We start from the raw sequence: 14,618 nt of genomic DNA, 5'->3' as shown, positions 1-14,618 counted from the left end.
CTGCAGCAGGGGATTTTAGTGGTCTTGTAGCAGCCTCACTGATTCATGAACAATGTGCAATGGGGTCCCTGTATCTTTCACCAATATAAAGAATGCGTGCAAGAGATAAATGAGCATACTGTGACTTTCAGAAATGTCCATACTAAACTCTTTTAGTATCTTTCACCAATATACTGCATCCGTGCAAGAGATAAATGAGCACACTGTGACTTTCAGAAATGTCCATACTAAACTCTTTGAAATAAGTATTAACAAATCAACAGCACCATTTTGAATTCTGTCACAAAAGCTAATTCTTCACATAGTGCTGAAGGCAAAAAAAACTGTAATAAATTGTTTCCCTTTATTTAATCCAACTCGGCTCTTAAAGAGCAGTTTAATTAAGTATGTGTTCTAGGTCATTTCAAACCCACACTTAGACGCATGCTATCATGTAATTATCAGCATGTTGCAACCACTCGCGACACCGACGCATCCACTACAGGGGTAAATGTAAATAGTCACTAATTTAGCGTAACCAAAGCTATGTGATTATAAACAACACAAATTGGAGAGTAGCACAGAATATGGCAGCTACTACCCAGTATTTATGGTGTACAAGAATGTCTTTTACACTAAACTCCAGGGAGAAATTCGTTAATTATAGTAACGTTTTAAGGGGGTTCAAATGGAAAGCTCCCAGCTATGATATACTGCTATTGATTAAATTGTTCAACTTCATGTGGCTATATTGTACTGCTGGGCTACTGCATGACATTATTATATCCTACTTATCACTGGGCTGTTTAATGGCCTACATTTTCTCTGCTCTTGGAGGTAACAGGATTTGATAGGGACCGATGCATTTTCCTGTCCTTCACAGCCCGTTGGATTGGCTTTTGATTGTTTTGGGATTCATTTTTTATCAACATGGAATCAGTTAACTGAACCATACCTTCCTGCTCTACGCTAAATGCTGGTAGTGAAAATGATAGATATTTTCAGTTAGATGCATATTACATGGTAGGACCCTAAGGCACAGTATGATAGCTTCTCCGATGTAGCTGCCATGTTAGAGATCATGATCATTTACCTTAACATAGATTATGCATGGCAGTCATCCCTCAGGTTGTGATTGATATACTTTGTTATTTTTTTCTCTGTTTTCCCTGTACGCTACTAATGCCACTAATGCATCTTTTAATCAACTGTCAAGTGGAATAATTTCCACGTTTGAGGGGAAATAAGCGATAAGATGCCCCGATTTCAGGGTCTAAGCTTCTAAGGTGTGTTGCTGATGATTTTCTTCTAAGAACCTTCCTTAGAGGTCATCTATACTACAGTAAAAAGGATGGTGCTTCCTCAAGGAGATACAGAGCAAGACAGAGAGTCCCCCTCCCTACACACACCCACCCACCCAAGCCAGGGAGTTCTTGTTGCACCCCTCAACCAGTAAACGTGTTCACGGCCTAGCACCCTTAGGCCACCATCCCAAAGATACGAAGACTGCGCGGCCTTAATGGGATTAGTCATTTTCAGGGAGATTAGCTGAACACTATACTATTTCCATCCCTGTATGCAAAACGAGCCTCTACCCTGCCTCTTACTCTCCTAAACTGGTTGAATCATCGCAGAGAGATTTGATGTTGTTCTTTTGATTTCATTTACCTTTTCACACATACGTAATACACTGCTGAAAGGCGAGACGAACTAGATGGGCTCTTTCCATCACCGACTGGTGCCACGCTGGTTGGAAATAGAAAATCTTCTGTAATTTACGGTGATACGAGCCTAATTACGTATGAAACAAGGCTGTCAAACACATCTTCATGTGCAACAACCCTCGAGTGATCTGTTGTGCAGGATCTGCACACTGACTGTTGTCATTTGCATGAAAACAACAGAGCTCCACATACCCACCCTCATATGTGAGGACATAATCCGGCTATAAAAATTGTACTGCTTTCGGGGACGAACAAACACTTGACCAGAATTCTGTTTTGACCCGGTGGAACTGACAAGATATTTGAGATCATTTATGATCCGAAATCCGACCACCATAACACCTAGTAAATAGCGATGCACTGATATCGACTATCAGGCTGATGTTGTACTCATATAAATTCTCTGATACCTCTTAATGACAACATTACGTTAAAGCTAAGCTCAAGGCTGCGGTCAGAAGGTGTTCTGTCATTTTTTGCTGCTTTATCAGATTTGCCTCCCAGAAACAGCTGGTGGCAGGATTTTATGACTGTCTGACATTTTTTTGCAGCCCTATCAGACTTGCCTATCAGAACAAGTGGGTAGGAGAAATTGATATAGAGCACTGGCATAGGCACATTATTAAGCACTCGTATTGGAAAGTACACATATGTAAGAACTTTTAGTTCCCTAGCCCTAGCACCACACACACACACACACACACACACACACACACACACACACACACACACACACACACACACAGTACCAGAGGATGATTCATATGGTTGCTCTTTATTTTCCTGTGATGACAAAGATGTAAGATTTCATGTTTTCCTTCTGGCTGCTGAACTTCCTGGCTGGTCGACTAAGAGAAAGCATTACAACTCACAGGATTACCACTAAATGATGGTTGGACAGTTTGGATTTTAAAACGTTTGTGTCTCCAAAACAAAGATACAGTAATGCTGGATATGTATTCCCTATCTGACCATGAATACAAAGTAATCCCTGTTTCGCTCTTACTTTAATAATAAGATCAGGAATCTGAAGACGTCCAGGATAGATGATAACGTTTTTGCACAAAAGCCATTCATCATTACCCTAGCTCCTGGGAACTGGTGGTGTCATAACAAATGACAGCCAATCTTTTGGCCAAAACCTTGCCACAGCCATTTGTAATAAGCCAGCTCACGCTTTATATTTTTATGCCGTGACGATTTACATGCAGCTGCGAATTTAATTTAGAAATTGCCAGTGTTAAACCATCAATTCTGCCGTGGCAGCTCATTAGAATCTGGTGAACACAATCTCAGCTTTGTGCCGATGCTGCTATGGGCTGAAGTGCTGTGTGCTGTGAAACGCAAGGGTAAAGGTTTAAGGACTCCACGCTGTTCATTTCCCACAATCTGACAACACAATCAGCACGACCTCTCGCTCTCAGGACATGGATTTAGACTGTACTATGCATTTAGAAAAAAAACAAAAAGCAAGAGGGACTGTAAGGAAAGCTGAACCTCTCGACCAGGTGATTCAGCTTGTTCACCTTGTGTCATTATGTCATTGTTGCACTTTGTGATATCAGTTGCAATGCTGTGTATACATATACAGTATATATATATATACAGTATATATATACACACTGTATAAATGTATACACAATATAAAAGTTTGTAGTCGTGCATTCAAATTTGGCTCAGGGCATAGTTAATTAGCTTCAGCCAGCAACTCATTGCCATGGATGCTGAGATAACACCATCTCAAAGTTAACAGAAACATCCAGGCAGTGTAGGAGTCCAGGCAGGACATCCCACACATCGGCAAAAAGACTCATGCAAATCCTGCAGTATCTGTTCAACTATTCACATGAATATCAGATGAACATAACCAATACATCACATGAAGATCAACTAAACTATTTAACTCTGCTTTCTGATTTGGTTTTCCAAAAAAATTCAGACTGTCAAGCTCTTCTAAAAAGCACATTTCCATACCATAATCTCAGTGCTACAGCCAGACTAAATACACACTGTTACACAAACCAAGTGCTACACACACAATGTTACGTTTGCCTTCATCTACACCATCCTCCGCGGTGACAAAAACTAGCAGGCCCAGCCAGAGTGACAGCAGCCATTCAGCGGATGATGTAATAACTCAAAATGTCAGCCCTGACAGAAGAAGCAGTGAGCATAAACATGAAATGGTGGATCTGAGAGAGAGGTGTTCAGGGAGCCCGTGCTAGTTCATGTTTGAGACAATGTCAAGTCTAAACTATGATGCTCACACTTGCGTGCATGTCAAGGTTTGTCTTATCACAGGCTTCCAGCATCACAATCACAGGGGTGGTCACCCATGACGATCACAAGGGTGACAAGCACTAATTCTGAGCGATTTTTAACGGAAAACACAGAATCACAGTTATTGCCAGTCATGACTCAAAACCACTCAATAGGGGATCAGATAAAGTGGAAGACCAGTAGACTGCCAGGAGAATGTGAGAGAAAATGCAATTGCAACACATGTGAGTGCTTGTCTTATCACTCACAGAATCCAACAGCATTACAATCAAGAAGGGACAAATTGTGACAGATTTCCATTCAATAACATAGCATTATATTTACTGCCGATCATTACTGAAGTCACACCATACTGGACTGGGGATAGTGGGTTTGAAGACGTGCACTGTTGCAATGGAAAATGAGAGAAATCAGAGAGAGTAATGTATTGCTTACTTGTGCTTTCATCCCTCAACATCCCTCCTAATGTATGGAGCTGTATCACCAAATGCATTACAGGGACCACGTGCAAGCTGTTGCCATTATCAACTGATGCTGGATACATGGAATCTATCAAAGGACACATGTGACCTTCACAGAACCACTAAAAGCCAGAAAGCATTTTTTCCCTGAACTTCAAGGCCTCTTCACCTTCACGACTTGGAGTGCCGTCTTGAAGCGGAATGCTGTAACATAACCATTTCATTCTGTTGTTGTGTCATGTGTTTCTTCATCTGCCACAACCGCAACATATGCTTCGTGGAGTATATTTAAAGACGGCTGATTTGAATGGAGTATGGACAAAGGAGTGATCTGTTTTGTGGAGATGAACACGGATGTGTCTCAGTGAAAACGAAATCCTTAATACTTAATTATGTGGATGGATCACCACAGGCTGATGTGTTTGGACATACGCCATGCAACAACTATGACACATGCTTCATGTATATTCACACATGAGAGATTTGAGAAGCATACATGAGGACTGAGATTGCATCTGTCTCAGTCAAAACTAAATGAAATCCTTAATTACATGTCTGGGCATCCAGAGCCTGGGGTGAGGAGGCTGTGGGCTCAGATAAGAACACAAAATGTAGCCTGCATAATAGTCTGAAATATTTCCCCACTTTTGTTTTATGGTAAGACGCATTCAACAGTGGAAGCATTTACACAAAACTGTCTTAATAATACTCAACCCACAGGATCAAGTTCATCTGAACCATGACCTGCCCATGCCAAATGGCAAATTCCTTTTTTACAGTCACAGTTTATGCTACATGACTTAGCTACAGAAACTCAGCTGAGAACTCTCCTCACACTCTCAAACGTCGAACCAAATGTGGCACAGCTGTGGAGTTGCGTTGCTAGCCTTATGGCTGTGTTAGTCACTGGCTTACCATGCCATCTGTGACACCACAGAGACATCCATATTCAGGCTTTGTGAGGGTTTGCCACTCTGTTCACTATGAACCGTCCTCATTGCAAGAGTCTATAGCAGGCTGTGGGGTAAAATCCTGCTCTGGCCTACCCTTTGTCCACCACATTAGCAACTCTTGAATGTTGTTCGGTCTCCAAGTAGACCAAGAGCTTATTCCTTTTGAAATGAAAACACTCTTCATAGAATGTGTTTCTGTCCATATTGCAGCAACAATCAGTCACACTTACTTAAAGCCTCTATGGCACTCCAGATTTTTTTTTCCCGCTGAGAAATTCGCCATAAACAAACAATGGTCTACCTCGCATTTCAGCATTAATTTGGACTGATGCATGCAGTACTACATTTAAGGAATTCTTTGCCTTGTGAATAAACATTTAAGGCACATGGTTAGATAGCAACAACACTGACAATCCCCCCTAAAACACATTTTTTTCCTGATAGCAAGCACAGCAAGCTTCTGTGTGGTCAATCTTTCAACAACAAAAAGAAAGCCACAAAAGAGAGAGACGGGTGGGCACAGGGAGACAGAACTTCATTGTTTTCCTCGCCTCAAAAATTACACGGTGACCCTGCCTCAACCCTAGACTTGACCCAAAACAAGAGAGGAAGCTATTTCAGAGGCTCTCGCTGCTTTTTAAGTTTCTCAACCGCCACTTTCTCAGCTGTGCAATTCTGCGAGTTCACAGTCTCTCCTCAACCCCAATCCGTTTAGTTTCCTCACATCATTTGCCACTCCCGTTGCTGCCTGTGGAGTGTTCAGTGGCACAAATTGGCTGTGCTGACTACTAAATCTTGGGCTGCCTTGATCTGTTGTGCAAGAGCGGAGTGGCCAGCTTCGTCACGTCTTGTGTTTAAAGTACCAGTGCATTCAAATTCCACACGCCCTGGCTGTTATGTTGTCCCTCGTCTTTCCCCCGCGGAGTGTTTTTGTTTCATTAAAGCTACGTCCCAGTTACATGGGAAGTCAAAGAAAAATAAATTAGCCCCATAACAGTTTGGTGTATGTTTTTGGTTGTTTTTGACCACCATCTGTTTTGTGTTTCTGAAAAAAAAAAAAAAAGATTTCTATCATTCTATCCCTTTACTTTTCCCTGCTGGCCATGTAGATCATAAGATGGAGCTGAAGATGAAAAGAAGTCAGTTCTTATTTAAGGTAATCCACACCTGTGGAGGATGCTGACCCATTCTTTGACACTAGATAGTCAGGTTGGTCTAAATATCTCCATTCAGGGCGGATTTACAAAACGGGGAACAAGTTTGGCGATAATCTTTTCACCACTCACTTAAACTTTTGACATGAAGGCCCTGAAGAGAACAAACATGCAGCCACTGTGTATAGATTTAGAGGTGCATCATAACAGGGCATCTCCAAATCTGCCAATAAGCTGAGGTACCCTTTACGCTTCGTTGCCTCTCAGCTAAAGTGAATGTAAATTGTTGCTTTTAGAGACGGATGACAACAAGATGACACAAGTGCCAGAAAAATCTGTCTGGTAGCTTTATGCTTGAAATGAAGTCCCCAATGAAGCACAATGTCAAGTTCAGAAGGGAGGCTGAGTTGCTGTGGGGAGTGACACTAATTACGCATCCAGATTTTATGACTGTGAGCAAAGATTGACAACTGTTCACATCTGGCATCATGTGTGACACATCGCTGATGGATTTTTAAATCTATTTTATGTGCCTACAGTTCCTCACTCCGATATGACCCCATTAAAAAAGCCTGATAAAGAATTCTACTCCGTGTCTGTTTCCTTGCTATATTGATAACCGATATTGGATCTTATTTATACTATTTGCAACTGACTCTACAAAAAAAATCCTCAAAGGTTATGTAAGCCTTCAACACACACACACACACACACACACTCTCTCATACACACCAGCACAAACACAGTAGAGCTATTTCTGAAATGACTGGTGCAACTTCCAATTAAGATGATTAAGATGCTTTCATCTTTGACATGCTTGTTCCACACCAATAAGTCTTCGTTTCATAGTGATGCCTCTCACTCAGCAGCTTGACTGTTATACATCTAAGAGGGCCAAGTGCAACACCACAAAGTTAAGAGCGCAGAGACAACTGGGGTTGCAACTGTCCAGCAAATCCTGCCTCAGAAGGTAAATGTCAAAATCCTAGCAGCTCCTTACCCCTATTTTTGGCAATCTCTTGCCCTTTGGAGAGTTTTGATCAGGTTGCTGGCATTTACTTGAAGTGTTATGTAAGAATTTTCCTGAAGCGTTTTTTCTTTGGAGTTTCTCTGCCCTCAGATATGTGGCACCAATTACTGTCAATGCATCTGAGTGGGGATGAACATAAAGCTGTGGTCCATTTCATTGTGTTGTGAGACGCTGCTGCTGTCTCTAGCCTACTTTGTGCCTCTGAGCTTTGTTTCCAAGCCATGTAAGTGTTTCACCCAACTTGAAAAAGCTACCCTTGAAAAAGCTACTATCCTCTAATCAAAATAACATTTGGTGTGTGTGTGCGCTGTGTGTGTGTGTGTGTGTGTGTGTGTGTGTGTGTGTGTGTGTGTGTGTGTGTGTGTGTGTGTGTGTGTGTGTGTGTGTGTGTGTGTGCGCTGTGTGTGTGTGTGTGTGTGTGTGTGTGCGCTGTGTGTGTGTGTGTGTGTGTGTGTGTGCGCTGTGTGTGTGTGTGTGTGTGTGTGTGTGTGTGTGTGTGTGTGTGTGTGTGTGTGTGTGTGTGTGTGTGTGTGTGTGTGTGTGTGTGTGTGTTGCGCTGTGTGTGTGTGTGCGCTGTGTGTGTGTGTGTGTGTGTGTGTGCGCTGTGTGTGTGTGCGCTGTGTGTGTGTGTGCGCTGTGTGTGTGTGTTGTGTGTGTGTGCGCTGTGTGTGTGTGTGTGTGTGCGTGTGTGTGTGTGTGTGTGTGTGTGCGCTGTGTGTGTGTGTGTGTGCGCTGTGTGTGTGTGTGTGTGTGTGTGTGTGTGTGTGTGTGTGTGTGTGTGTGTGTGTGTGTGTGTGTGTGTGTGGCATATTTAGGAAAAGGGCAGGAGACAGGAGTGTTGCTAAGTCAGCTGAGCTTCTCTCTGAGTGACAAGTACAAAACACACAAAATTAGAGTGTTTCCGCGATGCCTTCAGATATAATTACCAATCCTTATCACCACCCATCCTCTCCAAATGTCTTCACAGGCATATGCTGAGGGTGTCCTCCATTTTAAGGGTACACATTTCCATTGGTTCCTGGCATCGCCTGCACCGGTTTTGCGGGTCAAATTGCATTGGCAATATAGTGCATGAGCAAAATATATGTAAAGCTTGTAGAGGGCAAAGACTGCCAGTTCAAGGGATTAAGTGGGAGCAAAGTGCCTCCCGCACGCACACCTTACCATGGTCATATTGCTAAAACCTCTGAAGGTCCCCCAAAACAGGAAACTCCTACATCTACTAGATATTTTATCCAAGAGTTGGTTGGCTTTGTGTACTGCAAAACCTAAGCGCGCAAAGACCTGGACTATTTAGCACTTTTGAACACGTTTGAAACATTCCACTGGGCTAATGAATTCACCTGTACAGGTTAGTATTGGAAATGTCAGGACTTCAAACTGGGTGATATGGCTCAGTACACATCCTTGAATAGAATAACTGAACTGGCATACTACATGGAGACACACACATATTAAAATAGCATGTTCAACAGCATACAGGAAATGGTTTACTGTCTGTATAAATCAATGTTATGTTTATATAGAAAAACTATTACTATTATTACTGCTCTGTAACACACAAACATATTGGAGTTTTGTGATAATTCCTTCAATAGAACTATCAGCTAGAACTAAAACTGTATCAGCAATCAAGTGCTTGTCATTTGGTCATAGCAGATCAGACATTTGTTTGTCTTGTGCTGGGATAAGTTACAGGCCTCCAACAATCACTGGTTTCTCATCTATCAAAGGTAAAACCATAGCAACGTGTCTAAACTGGGCGCTCTGATTCAGCAGATGCATCACACATTTCATATCTCCAAACATGTTCAACACTCAGAGTCTGCCGCCAGTAAGCCTTTCTCTCTCTGCTCAAACCAATACTTGAACTTCAGATGGCTATCACTAAGACATAGAAATGTCACGAAATCTTAGGGCCAGATTCATGAAGGGTATCTCTAAGACGTATCTAACTTGGCTAATCGCAGGATGATCAGGTGTTTAAACTACAATTAAATAACAAAGGGTGATTATCCAAAAGGTGTTTAAATGTTAGTCACCTGTGACTAAATTACAATGGAAAAGTTGAAACATCCGCAGAGGCTGATTTAAAGGGTGTCTAATGCAAATGTTTCGCCAGTTAGCAAAATACTCGAGTTTGCTCAAGAGCAGATAGAAGAACATTGTCGCCAAGTTAGATGTGGACAGCTCAAGGGGTGATGATCATCACTCATAAATTGCACTCATCAATACCGTTTAGCTGAGCGTGTACAAGCTATGTTTAATGAATGTTTATGGCTAAGATGCTGACGAAAAATGCAGGCTTATCATCCTTCCTAAATATTGCCCCTTATGATCTGGTAACCAACTTCTTTGCCACTCCTTGACCACAAAGAAATATTGTTTGTAAAGTATAGTGTCCCCACACTATGAAGGGGCAATGAGGTGAGTCTGGAACATGGTTGTTTGCTAGCTCCTGTGCTAGATCAAGAAACCGCTATCCATTTAAGAACATTAAATATGAATGCAATACCACCAACCAGAGCAAACAGCCGTGTTCACTGGTTGTGCTTCACTGAAGTGTGTCGAGAAGCAGAATAACACTACATCGAGCCATATTAGTGGACAAATGGATGGACATCTCTGATTCCGAAAATTCAAAACAATACACTGTGATTTAATGAATGGATCACAGCGCCATAAGTGTTAGCAAGCAGTCTGGACCGTTGTTTGCAAAACAAAAACAAAAAAACATTAAAAAGTGCAATACAAAAGTGTTACTTTTCGCAGCAAGCCGTATTTATCAAAAAAGCATGTGATCAGTGAATGAACAGGATACTCCATGTGTGCTCCACTGTTTTATATGTTACATATATAACATACTCACATCCTATATTTTATGTAATTGTGACAAAGCTTGTCATATTCTGTATGTGAAAGCAAGGGAAAAAAAGAGGAAAGCCAAATTAAAAACATTGGAATTCACACGATGCCAACCTAGAGCCTAATTAAAATGCATATTTTCAGAATTGCAATTTAGTCTTCCCGCTATTCTGCCCGTGATCTCCATAACCTTAAAATCACATTAATGGATGAAAAAGCAACTTGATTTCTGCTGACTCTGTCTGCTTTGAAATGCAAATGGTTTAATCGGTTATGTATGTATGAGAGGAGTTCCTATAAGCATGTTTTAAATGGGTCATCCGACGTAGGGCTGAAACAACTCAACTGAATGACCATCATCAAACAACTCTGAAGACAAAAAAGGACACAAAATTCCAAGGTAGAAGGGAGGGATTGTCTGAATGAATACAGATTTTTTTCTGGATAATCAACTTTAAAAACAAGCAACTGTAAAGTCAAAACTAAACCATACTGACGTACCACTCCGGATTGGAGTGGACTGCCACAGTGTATATGGAATGTGTTTCAAGTGAGTCTACTGGATGACCACAACACAACTTTAAAGACTAAATAAACGACATGCTGACTGAGTCAGAGGTGAAGGGGACTGTCCGAGTGAACATTTTGTCAACGTTTTGTCAACGTTTTGGGGGTTGGGTCAATAACCTGCGTTTTCATTTGTCTACCCATGCCTCAGTGTCATTTCAAGTATACACTGTGGCGGGGGAGGGCTGCTCTCATAGTTTGACATCACTTTGAAATACCAGGCTGAAAGCAAAGGCCAGATCGGGTTTCTCTATGCAAACAGTGATCTGCTTACTTCAGTCATTTTCACCCAGGCATCCCCATCTGGGCCTGGATCTGTTTGGTGTCCCAGAATCTGTCTGCCTTACACTTCTCCTTTTTGTGGCCTATGGAGACTGAGTCTTGGTTCACTCACAATTGCTATGGCCACAGATAGCAAATAGAAAAATGATTGTGATGATGTGATAATTATGATTACAGAATTACCATTACTGTTTAGTATCTATTTTCATATTATTTCATGTATTCAATTTAAAAGCATCATGCATGTATATGCAAATAATTATTTTAACTAAGCAAAATAAATCCATTGTATGTACAACAACATTTCAACCGCTTTCATGTTAGAAATGAAGTGCTATGTTTTGTTTTCATAAACGCTGCTTCTAGCCAGGCCTAGGCTGAATTACCTCCCCCTTAAATTCCTGAATGTCACATTTGCATGCAGGGCTTATGCTCTAAAAGACTCGTGTCTTGTTTGGCAAAAGCTTGGTATAATAATAATTGTCACCATGTATCTGGCCTTTCCAATCATATATTCCCATGCTCTGAGTTATGTTCATTAATCAGGTTTACTCCTCCTTTGAAACACCTTGAGGTGGAATTCAACTGAGGCATTTGGTCACTAAATCATACTGCAGTCTAATGGCCCATAAATGGTTCATTGAATTCCACCATAACTCATGTTCTTGTAACAATGTAATCTGATCATAGAAAATTCTACTGTTCTCCCTCTTGACCCTTTTTGATGATGTAAACCAAGCAAGCACTGATTATCTATACCTGTTATGAAGGTGTGTTTAAAACAAACCCTTTTCAACCATCACGCCTGATAACACCGGATTAATTAATGCTTGCCCCTCTCAAACTCCTCACATGCCTTTGAACAAGGAATAGCAGCAGTCATCGTCATTAACTCTGATGCCACAGCTGTGACAAAACTAATGATTCTTTCACAAGCTTGGGAACCAGTCGAAATGCCCGCAGCATCACTAATGCCTTTGAAAAGCGTGTCCTTTAAAACGACGAACATAATGAAAAAAAAAACATAGTCTAGCCTTTGAATAGCGGCTCACAGACAGGCACACGAAGTGGTCGACAAAGTGCTTGGCCGGGCTACGAGCTCTTCATTCAAATGAGCCGTTGAGACCAGCGGTTGGGTACTGGAGGTGGTTGAGAGGGTATGTTAAACAACACCTCAAATAGTCCTGATATGCGTCGTGTACTCCTGACCTCGTCGTTAACATCCATCCCGGGTGCTGCGTAAAGGGTAGGTCTACCGCACTAGTCTGCTAACTGGCAATTAGACTTTGCAATCGAATGCACCCGAAATGAACCTCCTCCTCAGTAGTTTTGGTCGCTATGATGCTGGAAATAGTAAATAAAGGTATTAAGACACGGCCGTGTATTCTATAGATTCTATCCTTGGCTGAATTACGCAGATGTACCATGCACATGTCCAGTTGGGTCTGACAATTGTTGCGTTTCATCAGTTAGGCTGTCAGTGGGTCTTAAAGAGCAATGCAACAGAACAAGACACACATAGGATCTACACAGGCCTACTTGTTGTATTTTTGATGATCAATCAGAATGAAGAGTTTTCACATGATGTAAAATAAATATATTCATAAATAAAACATCACCACACACGGATGTTATCTTTAGTTTGCCACCCTGTGAGCTCAAGCAAGTGATGCCCTTTGCATGTCGTTCAGATCACTTACTAAATGTATGACAATAAAGCAAGTTCTATCAAATGTTGATATGCAAACTAAATGTGGGATGCCAAAGCTTTATTTAAACACTTTGAAACAGAATACATTACGATGCTAAGAAGGCATATTCCAAGCCCACGGTCATTAGCAAGATCCATTAAAATACTGAATAAAAATCATTGGACTGGCCCACTAAGCCAAAAGCGAACTGAACTGTGACGGTGCTACAGCAGGTGATGCCATAGAGCAAAACAGCTCACAACGAGGAAATACTTTTGAAATGAAACGTCTATTTTGTAGGACCTTACTTTTTGGCACAATTGCAGTACATAAAGTTTTGGCTAGCGGGTCATATCATGGATGACTTAATGCTAACACTCGGTTCCCATGGCGAACTGAACCATGTCATTCAGCTGAATCAATCTTCTAACTCGACGAAATGCGTCTGGGAATTGTCGTGTGCGAGAAGATGCCATTTGGACCCACGCTTTTTTCAATGACACCAACACAACTTACCATGTCATCTTATTATGCCATCAAATATTTCATAACTCTCAACCTTCGGTATATCCTGGTAAAATAAGATTATAACGCGCAACATGGATAACATAGTATGCGCAATTATTTAGCCTACTCACGACGTCAAGGTTTTTAGAAATGTATCAGGAATGAGTCAGACATACAGATTTCATACGCGTATGTTTTAGTTCCATAAAATTATTCCTCCAATTGAGGCACGTATCACTCTCCATTTTGTAATGGTGACAATATACACATTAATAACCATCATTTAAAAACCTCAAGACACCTAGATGTCCAAGTTTTGTGAAAGTATGATATGGAAAGATAATTACTGGTCATTCCAACTCATGGTTGTTCTCATCACCAGCCCAATCACACCTGACACAAACTTGCATTCTCTGAAAGGATAAAGACGTCAAACCCGCTCATTAAAAACGCTGAACTTACCGTTAGCTGCGGTGATCAGACCAGCGAAAATAAGCAGGATATGCTTAAATTTCCCCATCGTAGTCATGTCCGCTGGTATTCCACGCAGCCACCGGTTCAATGTTTTATTTTCAAGGATCACAAAAATGCATAGAGATCCGGCTTTGGCAGAAAGATCTGACGCCTATGGTGCAGGGATTCGCCTATATTAGCTCTCATATCATCAGCATGGGCCACTGCAGAGATGAGAGATTGTAGCGCTGTGACCCAAAGAGGTTTCCTCAGTCCAAGGAGAGAAACAGAATGTGTTGGAGATAGCAGAGGAGGAGAGAAGAGGCTGTGTGAACCCAGCGGAAGGAGCTGGACTCAACCATCATTTATGATACAGGGGAAATGTAAAGCCGTCTGTGCACCAGCACCGCAACTTCGATTCTAGTCTTATCCCACCACGTTGGGAACACTACATATAGGCTACTTATCTTATATATAGGCTACTGTCGTAATTTTAATTAATACGATTCATTTGTGATATGGTATTGACAGTGTTCTCGAAAGAGAGGGCATATTTGTACACCAATCTTACCTTTTCAGACGAACAGATGACAATTGACATACGTAAAAAAAAAAAAAAAAATACATTAATATCAATACTGTGTGAACGACATTTGTTTCGATTGCGTCAGT

At 41.4% G+C, this 14,618-nt stretch overlaps 1 protein-coding gene across 2 annotated transcripts in view; it reads right to left on the bottom strand.

Annotated features, from left to right (window-relative positions):
- Positions 1–14,022, bottom strand: part of LOC308373388 (CUB and sushi domain-containing protein 1) — a gene marked incomplete at both ends in the record, with an annotated part of 288,794 nt that extends 274,772 nt beyond the window's left edge. For both annotated transcript variants that reach the window (XM_080848876.1, XM_080848877.1), the window contains one exon: positions 13,956–14,022. In XM_080848876.1, coding sequence (XP_080705002.1) covers positions 13,956–14,022 — 67 coding nt within the window. The remainder of the gene's footprint in view (positions 1–13,955) is intronic.
- Positions 14,023–14,618: the final 596 nt, after the last annotated feature.

The sequence above is a fragment of the Sprattus sprattus genome (assembly GCF_963457725.1).
Source record: "Sprattus sprattus genome assembly, chromosome: 12".
In the NCBI taxonomy this organism is placed as follows: Eukaryota; Metazoa; Chordata; class Actinopteri; order Clupeiformes; family Clupeidae; genus Sprattus; species Sprattus sprattus.
Note: the sequence above shows the minus strand (reverse complement) of the source record. Positions and strands in the feature narration are given on the sequence as shown.